Below are 22,921 nucleotides of genomic sequence, written 5' to 3'. Positions count from 1 at the left end.
TTGAGTTATCAATTATTATGGCAACCGATTCAGACTAAAACAAAAAAAATTAAACTAAAAAAAATCGGTATGGTCACCTCAGAACTTTGTGAATATTGTAAGATCACAGAAGATTTACAGCACAAATTTTTTACATGCTTAAAAGTAAGAAAAAAATGGTGTGATGTTAAAGCTATGTTTAGGAAGCTGAATATCTTTGGAGAAAAAGATATAAGCGATCTAAAAATTTTATGTTTGAACTATACCCTTTTTCCAAGCCACAAAATGGACGCGATGGGTCTAATAACGACGTCCTTTATTAATCAGATTGTAAAAAACGAAGGTACCTTTGACAAAAACTTTGAAAATATGGATTTAAACTTATTAGGCCAAGAGGCAAGAAATATTCTCAAAGAGTATTCATTTCCCTAAAGTGTATTTTAAACATTAATGTCTTCTCTGTTACCTAACATTAAAACAAGAAAGAAAAATAGTTATTGTAACCATGTATTTAAAATGTTTAGTACAATTGTAAAAAGTATTTGATGCATATCTACAGGTATTGTAATCATTATGGGTGTGTGGAAGTGTTTGGTGTATGTATATTTTCAGTTTTGTTGGTTGTTATCGGGATGTAAGTGCAAAGAAAGTTTTCGCTAATGAATAAAAAGATCTAATGATAAAAAAAATTAGACTAGTTGTTAGAGTACGTAGCTACCACGCGGGGGACCCACGTTCGATGCTTCATGCATGAATACTATTTTTCCACTTTTTTCTTATTTCTTTTGCAGAAACTTAAGTTAAACTCCTAATTTTATGATTTTCAATCAGAATACTGTTTTCTGGAAAGACAATCTTTCACATGTGCACGCTAGATCGGTTTTATTATACTCTCGATTTTGATAGTTTTTATCGAACTGCTGTGGCCATTTCGGTAACAATTACCAAATCAGTTTGACAGAATTTATCAAACTGGTTTGGTAATTATTACTGAATTTTTCAATGTGCCATATGAACCCAAAAGTTTGATAAATTTCATCAGAAATCGATAGTTCAAACCAAACTTTTTTTTCCGTGTAGAAAATAACCACAAACTGTATAAATGTTAACCACAACTCTGAAGAGCCCTTGTACTTTGTAAATACGAAAATTTCAACCCACCATTCTTTTATTTATTTTTTTGTTGTCCCAAGTTAGGGATACCTCCCCCTATTTTGGGACACCTTTGTTTTCAAATGCCTGTGCCATGTTAAAACCAAAATAATCTAGCTTGGGACACAGTAGTACGTTTTCTTTTTACATTTAACAGTATCAAAACTTACCTGCAAAAAAAAACCACGTGAACTTAGGAAAAACAATCAGCACTACTCTTTGAAGATAGTACGATTATTAAACAATAGATACTACTCCGAGGACTCAGCACGGAGTCACGTGCCCCCCCCCCCCCAGTTGCTGAAATAATGGACGGGGTTTTTACTAAAAATATTAATAAATTTTATGCTTTCACATATTTATAAGTATTTACATATTAAATACTTTTATATTAGAATTAAGAGTACATTTTGAAAGTAATTGTTGCATGTGGTTTTCAATCCTAAATATGAGAAGTCCGTTAACCTGTCAGACCCTGATACCCTCCTACCTCCAGAAAAAAATCCTGGATCCACCCTTGCCGTTACACCATGGTAGCCAACCTGAAAAAGTAAAACAAAAACCTTTTGTACCATGTTAGATCCCTGTCCCAAGTATGTGCTACTGACTGAATGAAAATTATCGCATAGAAATCGGCCGCGTGGTTTAATCATTAACAAAGGTTCTAGCGGGAACGGGAAGGGAGTCAGCGGTAGCAGAAATACGATCACCGTCGGCGTTGCGTAACGTCGCGAACAACTGGAACTTTCACAATTGCCGAGTTCCCTAAAGCCGGCATTCCATTGAGCCTCGTTTCGAAGAAAGAGATCCCGACGCAATTTGCGATTACCGCAACTCTCAAGAAATTATTATTTTCTTGATGCACAATTTTTTTTCGTTTCCCGTCATGCCACACAAATTCCGAATGCGTGTTTCAGAATATGCGCTAACACTGTAACTAATTCAGTGTGTAAAGAGTAGCCCATAATAAAAACATCTCAGAGTAAAAATTGAAGCAGGAATTTTTCCTTGAAAAACTATAAATTCCATCAAAAATCGAATCTATCTTGCGAAAAAAAAAAAACATTTAAATGCTTTCACTATATTAATCCACCGTTTTCTGTTAGCCAAAGTACCTACATTCATTGAAGAGTATGTACGGCGTAATAGCTAAGAATTCAATTTTATCGCGGATAAACAGTTTCAAATACATTCAATATAAGGTCAACAGTGTAGTAACGACGCGTAGAATAAGCCCATTGATATAAGTGGTGCTACATTATAAATGAATACAAATGTGATATATCTTCTTAAATATAAATATTGTATACTAAAGGGAATATAGCTTGACCAACCGTGTTTAGTAGGACCTCATGCCCTAAATCATGCGTGATCAGGTTGTCTCTTTACTTTCAAGGTCATCAAGGTGAGGAAACTACTAGATGCGATAATGACGAGATCGGATGTGGATGGCGCGTAATCGAAGGGGCTAGGGGTATTTAAAACCGTGATATAAACAAAACTATTGGATAAGCGTAGATGAGCAGGAAGAGAACAAATTTTGTGAATGAAAGGAAGGACAATAAACTAGGTCGAACTGTAGAATGAAATACTACGGGGTCACGGGTCGACGGGGGCACATTACCAACCACGGTAGGTTTGAAAGGAGCATTTCCGGAATCATTCCTCAAGTCCACTTTCCCTAATCCAACTTCCCGCCACGATTCTCAGTTAGGCCTATTGACTAGCAATAATTTTTCCATAGAAAAACGCTTTTATGGCGAATTAAAAAGAATACAAGTAAAACATTGTTCAATCAATTTCTCTATTAATTTGGATATAAACAAATTCGCTGACACGACTTCATCATTCTCGTTCCTTTAAACGATCGCAGCGCCGCCATCGGATTTTGGTGGACATTTTAAAAATAATCTCCATATTTTATTTTAAATTCTGAATAACAATCTAGATACAGTAAAAATCATAATAAAAGTACTATGATATTGCATTTTCATCTGATTCCCAGTTATCCTGAAAATTTCAGCTTGATAGGCATTCGGAAAGAAGGTTAAAATTGGGTTACAAGATTTCACCCGGACGAGATAACAAACAAAGCGAGTTTATAAAAACGCCATAAAATGTAATTTTCAACCCATACAGACATTTACCTGCAATGATTATAGTTATCTGGTGTGAATATAAATAAGATGGACAGGTGCCCCGAATTACATAAACATTGCATGTTTTGAAATTAGACCGCAATACACCGCGAGTTCAAGCCAAAAAGGGGATATACTTTCAATTATTTACAGCACTAATTCATCATACTAATAAAACAATTTTTTTCACCTCTTCGCACATCATCTTATGCTTCGAGGAATACTCTCACGAATAAACTGCATTGCATCTTTTCGAGATCTGCACCTCTCTCACCCCTCCCTGGAGAACTATAGAGTTTTCCCAAATATTGCCCCTTTTACCGACATGTAGCACTGCGCCTATAAATAAAAATATTTGTTCCAAAACATAATCCCAATCATAGAGTAAATTAACTCATAGTGACACGCTGGATAAGAGAGATGAAGTTTCCGAAAAATATACAATAAATATTTATGGATTCAATTGGAACAAGTAATACACAACCAACACACAGGGAAAGCACAGGTATATATTTCAATTAAGGGCTTCCATAGCCTAGGGACAGCGAGAGAGCTAAATGTGAAGGACCACAGACCTTGCATTGATGGTTCGATGTCAACACTGGCTTTGGTAATCTAGGGTCTTGGATTCTGGCCAGCCAAGTATAAAAATTGCTTTGAAAAATGGCAGGCAACTCATTTTAAAAGATATTGAGCTTCTAAAAATTTTGCTAGCAATAGTCATATTGTAAACAGTGGAAATTTTCGAGGGGCTGGATAAAAATTAGAGAGATGCGATAGAAATTTACGTCAAAAATAATTCGATTGACCACCCCGCTAGCTAGAAAGTGAGGCAGCGGCTGAGTAAGGTTTTGTGTACTCCCGCAAAAAAAATCGCAGCATTAACATTGCGTCAATTTAGTTCACGAGGGAGGAGGATCGTGGCCAACTGATTCACCGTTATTTCAGAAACCAGGACAGGAAAGTGCTAATTTTCTGACTTACGTACACCCGAGGTTAGCAGATGTTTTGCTGGGGTATCAAGAGAGCAAAATGATTTCTAATGACTTTCCCCACATTAATTCCAAAATCGCACCCCTAAAGTTCTATGTACACTTGCTACGCAACCGAGCAATGATGAGCACTGGCTTTCATACATTTTGGACGGATGGATCGTCAAAACTTGAGAGGTTTTACTGACATACAGATACGCACTCGCGGGGCAGATAACCTCGATCACTACTTGCATCTCACAATTGCGTATTTGACACAAGTTTCATAGCACTTATCTGTTATCCCGATTATCATTTAAATGTATTTTAAAAAATACCAAATATTTCTCGACTGATATATTTATCTTTTCACAGCTGATTTAACCAAAATATGCGAGCCCAAAGACCCAGAGCTGGGACCCTGCATCGTGAAAATGGCCCAGGAAATGTTGGCAAAGATGGAAAATGGTAAGGAAATTAAGTAATATTATTAGGTTTTGGATGCTTTGGCATAAAAGACTGTTGACACACAATAAACATTTTTGGTAAAATTTTATTCCCATTTTATCCTCAATGAAATAAAGACGATTTTATTCAAAATGGTACTCAATGCACCGATAAATATGTGTACTCAAATAAAAAAGATAGCTACTCTCTCCTGGGAAAATGGATATAGAAGCATAGATCCTCGTAAGAGCATTTTTATTTGCTTGGCACACGACTACCTCAAGGGGAACTGTGTACACCGGCGCTGAGATTCAACTCAATAGAAATCTTTTAAAAAATTACCTACAGAAATATAAACTAATGGAGCTTCGCTATTTTATCCCTTTTTTGCATCAATATATCCTGTTTCATCTACTCTCCTCCCTCATTTAATGTGGATTTCAACATGCCCTTTCCTCTCATTGTCAGTAGGTACTCCTCCATGCAAACCATCCGTCTCCATTACCATATCTCAAATATCTTCATTCTTCTTTGTATTAAAAATGCAAACACATTTAAAGAGGTAATAAATATATACAAGCTAGTACGCTCAAATATGGAGTGATAGCTAAATTCTTCTAGAAAAATAGATATAGAAGCCGAGTTTCTTTTAAGAGCAAATTTATGTGCCTACCGTATGATTGTCTCGAAACGCTGAGATAAAACCTCACAAGGTTTTACTTCTGATGAGCTATGTAGATTTCAACTAATTGCTGCTTTGCTATTTTACTTAGGCCTTCCAGAGTGGGGCGTGCCAAAGCTGGATCCATTGAAAGTTCCAACGATGAATGTACAAAGAGGAGGTGGAGCCGCGGCTTTCAACATAACACTGATCGACTCTTACCACCACGGCCTCAGCGAGATTCGATTCTTATCGGCCAGGTAAGGCTTTCACGGTTAACTTTCAACGGACAGTCACAGCTTCAAATCAATTCCAAAACTTGAGCGAACGTTTTCTTCATAAGGTATCACTTTTAACTGGCTAGAAAAATCGCTTATTCAACTATCACATTTTAAAGGTAAGCTCAGTATACTCTCACATATTCAAATTTTGCATAAAGTACATTCAATCGGGTCCTAACTACTTCTGATTTCTTTCCTATAAGCCATAAAAAACCATGACCACGGGTTTCATGACGTTTGGTTTAGCTGAAATGTAATTTGATCGGGCCTAAGGGATCAGGACAAAAATGTTGCTGTGCATTAAAAGGGTTACCGTATTAACTATACTAGTTGTGGGCCTCGGGTGCAATGATTATAAATATTAGACCACTAATACCTGGATCACAGGTTCCAGTCTTACCTGGGTGCATTTTGTAAAAATCAGAAATATGTCGCAGATTTTAACTACGACAGTAAACTTTAGGTGCACTACCTAACTAGTACACCGGTAAATTATACCAAGAGAAGGTTACAGTTAAATAATGAATTAATGTAAGCCACTACAATGAAAGTAATTAACCAAACGTCATAGACCGGTCTCATGGAATTTTATCAGTGATTATACGCTTACTTATCCATTTACTGATAAGAAGTAATTTTCACGCTATTTTATTACTTAACCTGACCAAGGAGTCGGCAACTCGTGCTACCATCAAATGCCAAGTTATTAGCATTTGATAATAGTATGAGTCCGGAGTATTGTCATGTTAACACTGGCATGACATAGATTTTACTTGATCAGGTATAGAAATGAAGAAAGTGGTGAAGATTACAAGGCTAAGGTTTCTATAAGTCTATATATAAGTCAACGAAAAAGTTTCTTGCACTTCTTCCACAATTTCTGTGATCTTACCACAATGATCTTGAGTAAAATGGAATCATTACCAATATTCTGAGATTTATTTTGTATGAGCTATTCTTTTGACACAGGCACGTCGTGACCGAACGGCAGAACGGGGCTCCGAGGCACCCATGGCTCCAGCGGAACCTTGTTTCTTTCGCTAGCCGCAAGTGGCGCGCCTCACGGAGTATGGGTTACCGAAGTTACAGAGCCTCGCAATGCTTGGATACGACGAGCACTGGTTGAATCAATTCTAGTGCTTAGTTCTCAGGACAATGGATAAGGATTCTTTAGTACTCTTCACTGCGGGACACTCTTGGCAATTATTCAAGAGTGTCCCTGGGTAAACGTCTGTGAAACACTATTCTCCGGCTTAACGGCCTCCGGCTAAGGGGATAGTTTTTTACTTTGGGATTATTGTCTACTTAGGAATTTTTGTAATTACTTCTTAGAAAACTTCTGAATGTTTTGTTTGCGTAGCAGTCTCCATGATGTTTTAAATGAAAATAATGGTACCATTAATAGAATTGGACTCACTTCCCGGATCTCTTTCCATTCACCCTTACAATAGTCTCTTCCATGATTCTTAATACTTAACGCACTATAAAAGAAAGGGCATAATAAAAGATAGCAATTACATGGATCGTAATGAGGAGCAAACTATACACTGAATGAATGAAAACGCAGTTAACACTCCGGGAGTGGCGCGCGGTCTCTGAGACCGCGCACCTGCTTTACGGTCTACAACTTTTTTGTTAGAAAACAAATGTGGATATCCTTTCGTTACTTTGTCTATCTTGGGAACCTCTTTCCTGTTGGTTAGAGAGATTTAGCCTAAAATGTATACTTCGAGCATAAAACATAGTTGCGGTCTCAGAGACCCGCGCCACTTCTTATGGCATTCTTCGACTGCCTGACGCCGTAATTGCCATAGTGCTCTTTCTCCGTTTCATTACTTTGTATCCATTTGATTACGGCAGTCATGTGTTCTTCTGTGCGCTGTTCGAGGCTTGCTAGTCGTTCCACGGTGGGTTTTCATTGAATACACACGCTACACGAGAGTAGCACCCTCATCAGGTACCCGCTGAATTGACTTTTGCTGTGTCGCCCATCATTCTGCTGGTAAATTACCTTCACTATTAGAATTTTTTTATTATTGTGTCTTGATGAGGTTTAGAATTATACATTTTATATTTTGAACGTTTTTTGATAACTTACAGTGTTGAGTGGAAGGGAGTAAATTCTACGCTGAACCTTGTAAACTTTGCATGAATGCGCTGCTGTCTCGGATACCCACATAACCTGTTTTTTGGAAGGCGTCCAAAATATTGCAGGTATTTTGAATTAGTTCTCAATCTCATTTGCTTGTATTCTCATGCCCATGTAACAGGATTTACAATGAGAAAAATAATATATTCCACGTTGATTGTTCTCAAGTAGGGATGAATTACGAGAAAGCGGAGAGAAGGATCCAGCGATATTTAGAGGAAGTTGAAGAGGAAGGTGATGATTCGGCAGATGAAAATGAGGAGGATCATGTTGATACCCAGGACGATGTTACAGACACAGAGCAGGAATTCAGCGATTCTGATCTGGATGGCCACGAAGCATCAAACGACGACGGGACTCAAGGCCAGCAGTACAAGGGAAAGGATGGCACACCTTGGAGAGGCGACCCTCCACTCCTTTCTCGAGCAAGAAAGTGTGACATAATCAGAACTACAATGCCATCAGTCACACCAGAAACTCGAAACTTGAAAACCGTCGAGGAATGCTGGAGGTATTTTGTAAGCAATGAAATCATTGAAATAATTGTAAAATGTACCAATCAGCACATAAGGTCTATAAAAAGTAACTACAAGAGAGAGAGATATGCCTATGAAACAAATGCATGCGAAATAGAAGGATTGATTGGTTTGCTACTTCTATGTGGGATTAGAAAATGTAGTCGCATGAACGCCAAAGATTTGTTCAAAACCAATGGATCCTCTATTGAAGTTTGTAGACTCCTCACTAGTGAATTCAGATTTAGATTTCTGCTTCGATGCCTTCGATTTGATGACAAAACAACGAGAGTAGATAGACTCAAATCTGACAAGCTCTCTCCAATCAGGCAAGTGTTTGATAATTTTGTTTCCAAATGCCAGATGGGTTTTACAGTTTCACCAACGGTCACAGTGGATGAGATGCTCCCAGCATTTAGGGGAAAATGTCGTTTTAGGCAGTTTATCCCAAGTAAACCAAATAAATACGGCACCAAAATAGAAGCAGCTGCATGCGCTGAAACTTTTTATGTGATGAACATGGAGGTTTACGTCGGCACACAACCTGAAGGGCCATACAGATGCAGCAACAAACCTATTGATTTGGTTCCTCGTCTTTGTAATTGCATCTTAGGTTCAGGCAGAAATGTAGTAACAGATAATTGGTTTACCAGTTTTGAATTGATGACTACTATGCTCTCTGAACATAAGACAACAATGATTGGAACATTGCGGAAAAACAAAAGACAGGTTCCTGTTGAGTTTCTCAATTCTCGAGATCGCGCAGTGCATTCTTCATTGTTTGGTTTTCATAATGAAATTACTCTGGTTTCCTATGTTCCCAAACGGAATAAGGCAGTTCTTTTGTTGTCAAGTATTCACCATGATAAAAAAATAGATTCAAAAACAAATAAGCCAGCCATTATCATGGATTACAACCGAGGAAAAATAGGAGTTGACATTGTAGATAAAATGTGCAGTTCATATAACTGTCAAAGAAACACAAATCGTTGGCCAGTTGTGATTTTTTACACTCTTCTAAATGTGGCTACCATAAACTCACAGATTATATTTGAGGCTAACAGCAATAAAAATATTTTGAGAAGGGTATATATATTGAAGAATTGGCCTATAAACTTATGGACAATCAACTTCGTTATCGACAGGCATGCCTAAATATTCCAAAACTTATACGACTACGAATACAAACCATGCTGAAAATTCCTCCTGAGCAGGATTCAGTGTCAGCACTCCGAGTTTCTGGACGTTGTAGTTTCTGCGACCGTTCCAAAAATAGAAAGACTCGATACGCATGCCACTTATGCAGAAAATTCATGTGCCTTGAGCATATAAACTCTGTTTGTAATAACTGTGTGATAGGGAACATAAATTCTGACGACATTCACGAGTGAAAGTTAATGCATATCCCACGTAGTCGGATTTGATACAAAAAAGTAGTATATTGAAATAATTTGTCCTTCCAAAATATTTTGTATTTGTATTTTTTTCATTTGTACTTGTAAAAATATAGCTGTCAATTTATTCAATGGTTGGATAAATTTACATATTAGTGCCTGTATGTCTAACCAAATTATTGAAAGATGTAAAGCTGAATTTTTTTGTAACACTGTGTATGCTTGAGTCTGTATTATGTTTTACTGAGAATTATACAATGCTTTTATTAAAAATATTAAATATTATTATCGCTTAAAAAATTTATGCATTTCACTTTTCGCGGAAGATTGAATTTGTTTTTATTTTCTTCAAAAAGAAAAATAATTTTAACTAAAAAGCAATCTAAATAGTGAAAAAATGGATAAACAAAACCTCTAGAAAAATAAATAATGATGAAAAACAATAAACTACTTCTATAAATCCTGTACAAAATTTGCGGTCTCACAGACCGCGCGCCACTAGCCAAGTTACAAAAAGGTGCGCCACTCCCGGAGTGTTAAATGAAATATATTATTTGAAAAAGGAAATACCGTGAATGTGTGACCTACCATAAAAATTCTACTATTTGATGACACTAAATGATAGCCTTGCCTTACAAGTTTCCCCTAAGCTCAATACACTATCACCTTTATGTACTAAAACGCTTCGTGCCAAGGTACGTTCGATACGCTTAGCAACTTTCACGATGAAAGGAAAAGTACTTTCCAGATAAAATTTTCGTTTAAATGCGTTTCACTACAGTGCGGCATATTCCTGCGCACTGACAATGCGCACGGCGCGGCGTGGAATGTAAGGACGCGGAGAGCGATGTGGTTTGGGTAGAGTAGGAAGACGTCAATTGAAATTACACAACTACGGTGAGGAAGCTGAGGAGTGCGATTGCGACGGTGGAGAAGGGACTCATGCATGAGGGAGTAATGGCACTACATGTTACACAATATACATGATACAAATTAAGTACATACATTAACAAGTGAAGTGTGTAGTAACAAACAGACCAAGGTCAACATTATACACGTTATCCATAAACATTGTTTTCTGTACCTGGGGCCAAAGTTATTTTATTTACTGCCCGCTAAAATTAAAAAAAATTAAATCACCATATAAAATGTTAAGACTTGCCAAAGACTGGCTTTTCTCACAAGAAATAATTGAAAATATACTTTGATGTCATTTCTTTAAAACACTCAGGTATTATTTACTGCATTATTATTCTCTTTTATTGGCATACACTTTTGTTATTTGATGGTGGCTCAATTCTGGTCCTATGACCTTGGAGACCACCTAAAGCTCCTCTTTGTTATCTTGTATTCAGCTGTAAAAATCAAAATTTAGGAGTAAATAAATTATTATTAGATATAGAATACAAACACATAAAGTAAAACAGAGGTTTAGGGGGTCTAAATCCTCGCGTACACATAATGCACCAAGATATTTGGTCTTTAAGAAAACAAAGTTGATAACATTAAAATTTTAAACAAAAGCCACAAAAATATTCGGGTAGGATTTTATTCATGTGGTGAGTCGACGGTTTGGGTCATTTGTACATTTAAATATTCTTATTAAAATGCAAGCGAAGAATAAAAAGCTTTCTATACAACACAAAAAAATTAGTCCTGATCAACACCAACACTATTCATATCAACTATCTTCCAGATAAGCGTAGCGAAACATGACATAAATGATCATTTGCCGGCCTCGGTGGCGGCGGGTAAAGTCCTCGCCAGTCTTACAAGAGGTCGCGGGTTCGTGTCCCGCCAGGGTAGGTTTCCCCTATCCAGGGCATGGTTGTTCGTGTACGTGCATTTGTTGAATATACCGATATAAAACAGTCAATATGAGCTATTTTACGAGGTTTGTGAATAAAAAAATGCTAGATAAGGCAGAACAATGAGGGGGGATTCTTGGGGTCTGCCATAGGTTTTTATACGACTTTTACATATTTATTAACAATAATGTAATTCCTACCTCATGATATTTTCCGCAAGATAACAAAAATCCCATCAGTAAACACAATTAATCATGTGGCACAAAACAATGAAAGGGTTGGCTGTAATATTTAGCATTTTAGGCGATTCTACTTCACTCAATTCTTCCAATTGCTCGAAGCACCGAGTGCCAATCAAAAGTTTCTTAATAAAAAACAATACTATCTCCACAAAAAACGGAAAAAAAGAATGCAAGCAACAATCCTCGATCCCCTACATCAATTAGGGGATGGAGGATTGTTTGATAGTGCTAACACACGTTTTATCTTCTAGCGCCCGTCCAAAGAACTACGAGCTAAGATTCAAGGTGTGGTTGCCAAGATACAGCATCGTGGGAAAGTATGACATGAGTGGAAGGTTGCTTCTTTTGCCAATTACCGGAAGGGGCGACAGCAACATCACACTGAGTGAGTACACTGGTTTATCAATAACATCGGAGCTCTTCTTAGAAACAGTAGTAGTGGTAGTAATATTTCGGTCGTACGCTCATTCAATCACCATCAATGATATCACCCAACTTAAACATGCACCAGATCATTCATTAGACTTCTAAGAATCTATCCACATCCAACAACACCATGAACAGTGACCAAGGGCGGGTCACATCTTGCCTTTTTTCCTTCATGTCAAACTTATACTCGTAACAAAACATATACTCGTAGTAACGGCTCTCTTCCACCCACTCCATAACTTTCCCTCCCCCCTCCCCACACATTTCAACGTCATTCCGCCACCCCCACTCCAACTCCTCCTCACGCCCCCTCGCAACACCCGACCCTTCCCCACTATTGGCTCCAAACCTCCCCCGCCCCCGGAAGTTCGACCAAATGCCTCCACCCGTTCACCATAGTCCATCAACGGTCATTACTTGGCTTAACACTAGCATGCCCGACCAATCCTCACACCCTATTTTGACCGGGTGGGTCAACTTGACCCAACATGACCATGTTTGCATATTTTACTCAAAATACTTGATTCCTTCCCAGTTCATTTATTGATACTGCCTTTAAAGCATTTGGTAGGGTAGTAGAAAATTTAATTAGGATAAAAATTGTAGTTGTTCCACAATTTCTATTGTGGTTTGGGAAACTAGCTTCCACAAATTTGTGAATACCTATCACTTCCCTCTGACGGGTTTTGGGAGGTACAATGAATTTCAATGGTAAATTGGCCCATCTGGGCATTCTACTGCTAAGATTTCAAACTTCATGAACATTCTCCTTCGAGGAGGCCTGCTTGGGAAGTGTTTCCCACGCCGCCCTTATTTTGCCCAGCAAAGAGTACGGTCATGGGGAATTAATATTTTTCCAATCGGTAATAATATTATTTATGGTATCTTCATCACTATTGGTCAACAATGGTAAGATTGGCTTGACGCAGCTCTCCACTCAATTCTCCCATCCGCCAATCTTTTTACGCCAACGTATTTCTTCTCCTTCACATTTCTCCTTGATGCACAAAGCATCGATGGCCTGACGATGCACAAATAAATACGCGAAACTTTGTTGAAACGTATGACTTTTGTTTATAAATGAATGATTCTAAAATGATAGTAAATACATATGAATCATAAATTTATTAAGGTAAGGTTTATTTACGATTTAAAAAAATGGGACCATTTCAGTAACTATTACAATCACCTCAACTGGCTTAAGTATAATGTAACCAGACTCCTCTCTCTCTCTCTCGGGTTGGGTTCGTGGGTTGCCTGCCGGTCGTTGGTGAGAAAAATTGTGGAATGAAAGAGACTCCACTTTTCAATTTGGATATATTAAATTGAACACTGAATACAAAAAATCAGACTTATAAGCCTGAAAAAACGAAAGACAAGAACAAAATCCCGGGATGTGGTTCCCCAGGTGAGGCCGACTCTTCCGTGAAAAAAGCCTCTTCTCCGTCTGTCCGCGTGCACCTTCCCCGTCCGCCGGCGTGCACCTCCTCCGTCTGACTCCTCGTTCTCCGTTCGTCTTCCCCAGGTTTCGTGAACTGCTCCTTGTTCCTATTCCGACCGCTGGCGCTAGCAGTGCCGGAGCGAACACCGGATTGGTCACATGGCTCCCTCAACAAAAGGGAAATTTCTAGACCAAAATAAATTTACTCTTTTGTTGATCACTGGAATTAAAAAAAATGCTTTAACATGAGGGTAATAGCAAAAAAAAATAAACTTCTCGTTTTATTTTTCCTCGACGATGTACGGTTTCAAATTGTAAAAATTAAAAATCCCTATTTTATCCCCTTCTTCATTTGTAAGTTCACTTGCATTCCCACCAACAATGCGCGCAATTCTGTATAGCCCAGTGTATAGGTGAAAGAACTTGTGAAATAGCTTCAACTTCGTGTCAGAGGCTCTTGGGCATCGCAATAAAACGCGATCACCCTCACAAAAACGGTGTGTCCTCCCTCTTTGAGCGTTTCTCCTTTTCGAACCGGCGGCCTTCAATTTTCGGAAAGCACACGCGACTAATGCCTCGTGGGTAAAAACATTTGTTTCTGGAATGACTAACAGTTCGCTGAAATCGCGCCGCGGTTGCCTGCCAAAATGCAAGGCAAACGGGGTTGTACCCGTGCTCTCATGAGTTACTTCATTAAACCATTTGTTTATGAACGGGACCACTGCTTGCCAATTCACATGATTATCGCTGCAATACGTTCTAAAAACTCTCGACAGCTCCCTCATTATCCGCTCACACGGGTTCGATTGCGGGTGGCGTATAGACGAAAAGGCAACATCTACTCCCACGACCTTCAACTCGTCCTTCCATTTGGCACTTGTGAACTGCGTCCCATGGTCGCTAAGAACACACTTAGGCCGACCACACAATGCAAAGTACTTATCTTTAAGGCACCTTAAACAAGAGTTGGTATTGGGCTTGTTGATGGGATACACCTGAACATATTTCGAAAAAACATCAACTACCACAAATGCAAATTTATTTCCACGTTCACCATTGGGAACCAACCCCGGTTTTTCTGAAAATAGATTTTCGAACTCCTCGAGGAGTTCATTGAGCGTTCCTTCAACACGGTCGTCCCCGCTAGGCTTCGGATTTTTCGTATTCAGCGGCATCCCTTCGTCTTGGATGACGTTGAGCTTTTCCTTAAATGATTCGGCAGTTTTTACGGCGCATGCTTCTGCGAACTCGTCAGACGGGATTTTAATGTCTACCCCATTATCCTGGAAATCAATTCCAACGCGAAACTTGGACAAAAAATCTACTCCCAAAATTAAAGGTCGTATCAAGTGATTGATTACTAAACAAACAACTTCGATTTCTCGGTTTTCAATCCGCAATGGGAGTAACACCTGTTTTCGAATCGGCATCGATTTTTTACCGTTCGCGCAAATTATGTGCGACTTACACATGGGAAAGAGAGGAATGTCGTTTCTTTTTGACGAGAGTTCCACCCATAACTCCTCTGATATTGCGGAGATCGAACTACCCGTGTCTAACAAAGCTTCTACGTTCGTTCCATAGCATTCAACTTCCATCGTAGGACATTTAAGCACTTCAGGTTCGCGTTCTCTCTCCCATATTAAATCATCGTAGGGGTCTCCCTCCAGCTGAAAAGATAGCACGGTTGGTAGATCCGCCTTTAAGTCATCGTTTGGCATTGGGGATCTGGGCAATCCAAACGGGTTAAGTTTAAATCTACAGGGTCCCTCACGCCACTATCCCGTGTTGAAATGTCATTCTGCCGAGGAACACACCCAATTTCACCGCGCGGGCGGTTTGGGTCGTCCTCGCGAGCGGTGAAACGGTTGTTTCCCCTCGCACCCTCGCCCATTCGCGTATTATACCAATTGCGGGATGGATTTGAATGAGCCTCGCTCGTTTGAAGTGATCCACGATATGGCTGATGGCCGTCCGACCCACGTGGCCCCTCGCGTTGCATTGCACTTGTGGTATCATAATAGCTTAAGAGATCCCTCATTTTATTAATGGTCAACTCTCCTGCCGTGTATATCAAATTTTGAATTGTGGGGTGGAAATGCCTTGCGACAGAATAAATGATTTCGTCGTCCTCCATCGGCGGTTCACAAAGTTTAGCAGCTCTAACCTGTTCCATAAAATAATCAGACATTCGGCCATGTCGATGTATGTCGAATGATCCAGTTAACAGCTTTAATTTATGCTGAAATTGAGCTTCCCGATTCCAAAATCGTTCCAAAAACCCCGTTTTGAAATCATGAAAATCTTCTAGCGGAGGATATAGCGTATCTACCCAGTCTTTCGCGGCTCCCTCAAGCATATTTGTTGCCAGAATCACACTTTGCCGCGTAGGAATGGAATAAAAACATATATATTCCTCAACTTTGCGAATAAAACTTACGGGATGCTCAAAATGCCGGGCTCGAAACGTGGGTCTAGAGAGACAGTTCGGTGGAGGCACAAATAAGGGCTGATTCAAATTCCGTCCTACCTCGTTCCTATTCTCTCCCTCTACTACATTCCCACGGTCCGTCTCATTCAATCGCATGCTAATACCGTGCAACCTCTCACTTTGCGAGACCATTTCGGACGTGACTCTATCAGAACTTCTTTTCACTTCATCCCTGATACCCCGGATTAATGCGGTCTGATTATTCAATACACTTACGAGTAAATCTTTTAGTTCGCGGTCTACGCCTTGTGCGTGGATGGCCTGTTGCCCGTCCTCGACGCGCGTGCCCGTGACCACGGGGGTAGACACGTGGTCTTCAAGTGACATCTTTTTTAACGCCGTACTGATTTGGTGCGGTGAACTAAAAGTATCATCGTCCGATGATTCCTCCCTTCTTCCCCGATACGTGGCCATTGCCAGCACTGAATAACACTAACGGAACGGCACGACTACGCACGAATCTCAGCCTAATCTAATTTACCCCACCAAAATAAAAAGGATAGGTAAAACAATTACTTCACTCCCAGAGGCCCGTCAGGGAGACTTCACTACAGGTTATGGGTTTGGGCCGTGGAAAAAGGTAGCATTTGGATGGGACATTCAAATCCTATGCTAATTGGTGCCTACACCACCGATGAGCCAAAATTTCGTGCCGTTTTCACAGTAAATTAAAGAAGATTTCACAAAATAAAGATTTAGAAACGTACCGGTTTCGGCCGCGAGTTGGGCGCCAAATGTAACCAGACTCCTCTCTCTCTCTCTCGGGTTGGGTTCGTGGGTTGCCTGCCGGTCGTTGGTGAGAAAAATTGTGGAATGAAAGAGACTCCACTTTTCAATTTGGATATATTAAATTGAACACTGAATACAAAAAATCAGACTTATAAGCCTGAAAAAACGAAAGACAAGAACAAAATCCCGGGATGTGGTTCCCCAGGTGAGGCCGACTCTTCCGTGAAAAAAGCCTCTTCTCCGTCTGTCCGCGTGCACCTTCCCCGTCCGCCGGCGTGCACCTCCTCCGTCTGACTCCTCGTTCTCCGTTCGTCTTCCCCAGGTTTCGTGAACTGCTCCTTGTTCCTATTCCGACCGCTGGCGCTAGCAGTGCCGGAGCGAACACCGGATTGGTCACAATAAAGAGCGTCGCACCCTTCACATAATAACTCTAGCCTTCAGTATATTAACGACCGGTTACCCGCCATACTTGTATGAGAAATTCATTAGAAAATCTGAGGTTCATGATATACCAACCCGAAATCATAACATTGACCTCCATATTCCAAAACATCACACGCTACATATGAACAAATCATTCATAGTAACCGCCTCACAAATATGGAACTCTCTCCCAGCCCAAATAAGAAGCAGTACAAATGTCAATAGGTTCAAACACAGCACATATGGGTTTCTGAAGAATGCCTCCTTATCCCCAAGTTAAATTTCTTTTGTTTATATTCACTTTCTTATGTTCATATTCCTTGTTTATATTCACTTTCTTATGTTCATATTTCTTGTTTATATTCACTTTCTTATGCTCATATTTCTTGTTTATATTCACTTTCTTATGTTCATATTTCTTGTTTATATTCACTTTCTTATGTTCATATCTCTTGTTCATATTTCTTTTGTTTGTCACCTTTAATTTTGTAATTAGTGTGTTATATCGAAGTGCGATTATTTATTATTATTTTTTTTGTCGAAAATATTGTATTGTTTCTTTCATGTACTAGGCGATATGCACTGTTCACATTTGACTGTATATGTATATATATTTATTTACTTTTTCTTTTATTTATCTATCTCAATGTGAAATGTAGAAAGATGTACTTATATTTTCTTATGGGCCCCAGTGCCTACGAAAATAAACGATATTATTATTATTATTATAAATAAAAATTCCATAAAATCATAATGTGAAAACTAATCGCAACAGAAAATAATTTCCATTTCTAGGCCTAACCATTAAAAATTACCATTTAGTACCCGTGTCCGTTTCAAATTTTCGCATAAAAACATGTATTTTTCTTTTCGTAGGCAACCTGACAGCGGAGTGGACTCTTAGAGGGAAGCCGATGGTACGAGACGGTCTCACTTATATGGATCAACAGCAGTTCCGAGTCAAAGTGTTCCCAGAGAAAGTACGAGTACGATTCGAAAATCTTTTCGAAGGAAACAGGCTTTTGGGTAAGACTTAGAGGTCGTAATTTCGGAGTAACACTTATTTCAAAATAGGAATTGACTTGAAAACTTACTTCCTGAGTGACGCCTCCAGGATATTTTGTTGACGTGCACATCATCAGTTGACACTATTTCAGTGTATAGTTGACAGTGCTATTTCACAAGGTTACCTTTGACAGTATGACTTGAGTGTGAATCGCCAGCATTGACATTAAGCATGCATGTAGTATGCTTAAATATAGTATAGTAGTACGGTAATACATTATTAGTACTAGTTTCCAAGGGTACTTCGACGCAAAAGCCCATTCGCACCGCCTCACAGTCACGCATATTATTGATGTTTTTAAACAATCAGTTACTCTTGACACACTTTCATATCTATACTTTATTATTGAGATTTGACTCTTTCAAAGACTAACTAATATATCAATTGTTTCGTTAAACTGTTCTCTAGCAGCACGTGTAATTAAAGCCTCCCACGCTAGCGGATCGACATTTTAACCTCAGATGCTCTGAGAAAAATATATATCTCCTAGCGTATAAATCACTATCTTCCAAATAATCTAGCAAACATCACATAAATGGAATCAAATTACTATGTTTAAAAGTAACGCTTATTTTAAAAACAAGCATTGAAGTAAGAGTCACGGGAAAAATACGAGAACTTCTAGAGGATTTGTTTCTTACGACATAGAAACCTATCGACGGTCGAAAGACGACGATAAAGACGGATTTGGTTTGAAAATCATTGAGCCGCAACAGATTTAGATCAATAAAAGAAAATCTACTCTTTTCAGACAATTCTTGTCTGGAAAAAAATGACAGATTTGTAAATGTTTACAATTCGGAACATTTGCGCATCATTTGTCACTGAATGAGCAAATGGTGCCTTACTTTTGTCACCACAGCGAAAAAATGTTCTTTAAAAACAAGCCTTTTTAGATTTCGCTTTAAACTTTAGTGCTTATGTTCTTCAGGCGGCTTTAGGGTTCAACCAGGGGATGGGAAATTACTTCGATTGAAAGTTGGGCTTGGAAGCAAGAGTTATTCTGGAGTTGCTCAAGGTTATCCCTGAGCCCTCTAATCATCGTGTATTTTTCAATAACTTCTTTTCATCGTGCAGACTATTTATTGTTTTGAAAGAAAAAGGATTTTGTGTCACTGGAACCATCCGTGAAAATAGAACAGAGTGCCCGATAGAATATCGTAAAACCATAGGCAAAAAACCGAGAGGAACATGAAAACAAGCATTTGATGAAGCTGTAGGTCATAATATTGTTCTGCGCTTCCATTAGGCACAGGGAAACGTTTCAGGAGAAAAAAAGCTATTCCAAAGCCTCGAGTTTTTGGAGAGTATAGTAAATACATAGGAGGTGTGGGCCTACGTGATAATGTAAATGCAAATTACCGCACTAAAAAGTGGGGGACAAAAGTCCTAGTTTATCATCTTACTGGACAGCGTTCGCAATAACGCCTGGAAAATGTACAGGTTATGCAACGCAAATAAACGTCACTGGTAAACTTCTAATCGTATCTAGCAGGGACGTATCTAAAAAGTGAAGTGAATGAGTCAGTACATGACGCACCCCTATGCAATTCACGTCCATAAACATGGAACAGGTAGGCCATGTAATTCATCGCAGATTCGTCAAGTAAGAAAGGACGAATTTGGCCATAGAGCTTAAAAAAGTGAGATCAGAAGAAGTTGCCGACGCGACAGCGTAAACGCCAAACTATGCACGAATGTACAAAATGTTGTGTTCCATTGCACCCAAAATACTTTCATTTATTTCATAAATAGTCATTAAATGTTGTTATTAAATCTGCAATGATAAAATTAATGTCAATTAGAAACTTTGAAATGCATGCTCTCCTGAGAAAATATTCGCTTTGACTCATTTCTTTCAAACCGTAAGTCATATTTTATAGTGGATTCAGGCTAAATAATTCAACATCTCACTGGAAACATGACATTTCAGAATTCTAATAATCAAATATGGCGATATCTGTTAAATACGTGCCATAAAGAGACGTAGGATTATATCTGACAGTAAAAACGGCACATTCCCACGAGACGGCAATATACGGTACTGTGGGTTGCATATCTACATATAGATACTGAATTCTGCTAAAGTTGCGAAAACGCAACATTAATTTTTTACTACAAGCAATTTTTTACGGCCTATATTTTCAATTTACCTTATTTAGCATTTTAATAGGTAAAATAAAGCAAAAAACAATATATTTTCAAGTATTTCTTTCCTCGGCCGGGAATGGGTTAAGATTTACTGCAAGTTACGGGGAAAAAATTAAATTGTAACTATTTACTTTTTGGAATTATAACTGATAATTGTAAATGATTACTAATTTAAAAAAGTAGATATCACTGAACCCAGTTGCTCATTCTGGAACTCTTAATCTACCCTGTTAACACGCATGTTTACTTTCCAAAGGTGCCACCATGAACAACTTGCTGAACACTCACTGGAAGGAACTGTACAAGGATCTGGGGCCCGGTCTTGAGGAAGCCATTTCACAACTTCACCTTGCTCTCACGAAGAAAATGTTCTCAAAGATACCTTTCACGGAGTTTTTCCCCGACCAATAATCCTTCCAGTGACCCATTGTTAACTAATTTTATGGCAATCACGAGAGGGCAGGACTCAGAACCGTGGTTGAAGATGCGAGCCAAGGGTTGAATCCCAGACAATGACCCTGTGGAGTGATAAATAGGGGGGAAAATGAAGATTTCTTCGTGTGAGTTACGTTTTCGTGGAAACGTGCCGCCGCTGTTGAAGAATTATGCCAGGTTTGCCATGCTTTCCAAGTGCGCACGTCGGCTGCATCGCTGTAATTCAAAGAACTTCTGGTTACTCTTAAAGAAGGAGAGAAAGGAACTCCCATTCTTGTAAAAAGGGATTACCGCTGCTGCTGCACGCCCGGAATTAACTACATAACACGCTGTAAACTGGGACTACATTATTTTACTGTCACATGAATCGTGTATAGGGTTACCAGACCTTCAGAAAACCTGGATGTGCCGCTAGCGCAAAACGATTTCCTTGTTGAACATAGTCTTCGCGAATACGCACAAATCAGTAAATTGGACAATAACGGCAACCATTTCTCGAGTGATGAAACAACACAGGAGGAAATTGAACAGAATCTTGGTTAAGCGGTGTGGTAAGCCCACTCGCCAGCGGGGCACATCATTGAAACTTATGATAAGCACATGGTAGAAATTCCAACAAGATATTGCATGTCCTCCTATTTACAAACTACAAACACTCAACGGAAGTCACACATTGACATTTGGAATCCTTAAGTTCCTTAAAAAATTGACGGTAAGGCTGGTTTTTGCAATACTTTTGTTGCACACACTAACATAAAAAAGCAAGTAAGTGTAAATATTTGTTTGGTAATGTTTGTTATTCAGGCATGTGATTGATGCATAATTTTGTGACTTTACTGATTTCATAGCATCATTTCTGTACGTAATAAAATGCAATGTACCACATTTACAAAAACTATATCCGACAATCTTCTAAGATAATCTGGTAATCCCATTTACAATGGCAAAAAGAGCGCCACTAATTTTTCTCTGAAGAAGTGAAATAAAAATTTGTTAACTATTAACAGCTCTATTTATGACTGCAACCTTATACTGCCTATCACTACTGACGTGTGGGCTTCGGTCAATACTACTTCATATCTGGCAGTTACTGTACATAATGCTTGCACTAGCATCTCATTGCGATTGCTCGGAATGCACACTTGTGACGGATCCACACAGATAAGTAATCCGACAGGAATTACAGAATATATTGAATGAATATGGTTTGTTGGACACTAACGCACTTTACTCTGCTACGGTAATGCTAAAAATATACTATCAGCTTTGAATTTAATGCCAGAAATCGCTCAGCTCTAACGTTTTACACATACCCTTTATCTGTTCGTTAAAGATACAAAGACCATTGTAGATCATTTCAGCCACAGTGCAATGGCAAGAGCAAATTTACGTTCACGGTAGAAACAGCTAGGGATGAGACAATTGGAATTGATACAAAATATAGAAACACGTTGGAGCTCTTCAGTACCTCATGATGTAAAAACCCGTATTTGGTAGATGACCTGGTGATTGAACTCCACCAAGTTGCCATATCCATTGCCGGACTTCTACTGAACGGAATTAGATTAACTCTAATGTAAATGTTTTAAAACCATTTCATGATGCAACTCTACAGATTTTATCAGACAAATATCCAACAAGAAGAATGATTATTCTATTTCTATTTGGCATAGAAAATAGTAAAAACTGAGTCAACGGGAATAAGCAACAGGGATCCACATTGGTAAAGATTCTGCAGAAGTAATTTAAGAGAAGTAGATTACCCATGTACTCGGAAGACTAGCTACATGTAATCTGTATGCTTTTTGGTCTAAGATTCTGTCCATCACTGTCTATTTATGAGACCCATTCTTGGGTAAAACTCATCCGAGAAATATTCATTAATGCATCCATGATCTCTGCGTGTCGGCAGAGGACGAATTTTAATTTAGATCCATCTTGAGAAAAGCGTTGAAAAATAACTGGAGTTTCACTCATTGCTTTAGTAAATAAAGAATTTCAATGTCATGCAAGTTTCAC

General features: G+C 38.8%; 2 protein-coding genes across 3 annotated transcripts in view; both read left to right on the top strand.

Moving 5' to 3' along the window:
• The window catches only part of LOC124161263 (protein takeout-like), a 31,961-nt gene extending 10,055 nt beyond the window's left edge, over nucleotides 1–21,906 (top strand). Inside the window, exons 2-6 of the mRNA XM_046537551.1 lie at nucleotides 4,616–4,708; nucleotides 5,461–5,608; nucleotides 11,989–12,122; nucleotides 18,127–18,276; nucleotides 20,724–21,906. Coding sequence (XP_046393507.1) covers nucleotides 4,616–4,708; nucleotides 5,461–5,608; nucleotides 11,989–12,122; nucleotides 18,127–18,276; nucleotides 20,724–20,878 — 680 coding nt within the window. The 3' untranslated portion in view covers nucleotides 20,879–21,906. The remainder of the gene's footprint in view (nucleotides 1–4,615; nucleotides 4,709–5,460; nucleotides 5,609–11,988; nucleotides 12,123–18,126; nucleotides 18,277–20,723) is intronic.
• Nucleotides 7,541–9,930, top strand: LOC124161262 (piggyBac transposable element-derived protein 4-like). Of its 2 annotated transcripts, none has more exons than XM_046537548.1 (3): nucleotides 7,541–7,631; nucleotides 7,730–7,843; nucleotides 7,950–9,930. In XM_046537548.1, the coding sequence occupies exon 3, from the start codon at nucleotides 7,952–7,954 to the stop codon at nucleotides 9,446–9,448; it is 1,497 nt and encodes a 498-aa protein (XP_046393504.1). In that variant the 5' UTR covers nucleotides 7,541–7,631; nucleotides 7,730–7,843; nucleotides 7,950–7,951; the 3' UTR covers nucleotides 9,449–9,930. The 2 variants fall into 2 exon arrangements, with proteins under 2 accessions (XP_046393504.1, XP_046393506.1); XM_046537550.1 differs by having other exon boundaries at nucleotides 7,947–9,930.
• Nucleotides 21,907–22,921: the final 1,015 nt, after the last annotated feature.

The sequence above is a fragment of the Ischnura elegans genome, chromosome 6 (assembly GCF_921293095.1).
Source record: "Ischnura elegans chromosome 6, ioIscEleg1.1, whole genome shotgun sequence".
Lineage (NCBI taxonomy): Eukaryota > Metazoa > Arthropoda > Insecta > Odonata > Coenagrionidae > Ischnura > Ischnura elegans.
The sequence above is the reverse complement of the archived record's forward strand: the minus strand, read 5'-3'. Positions and strand labels throughout refer to the sequence as shown.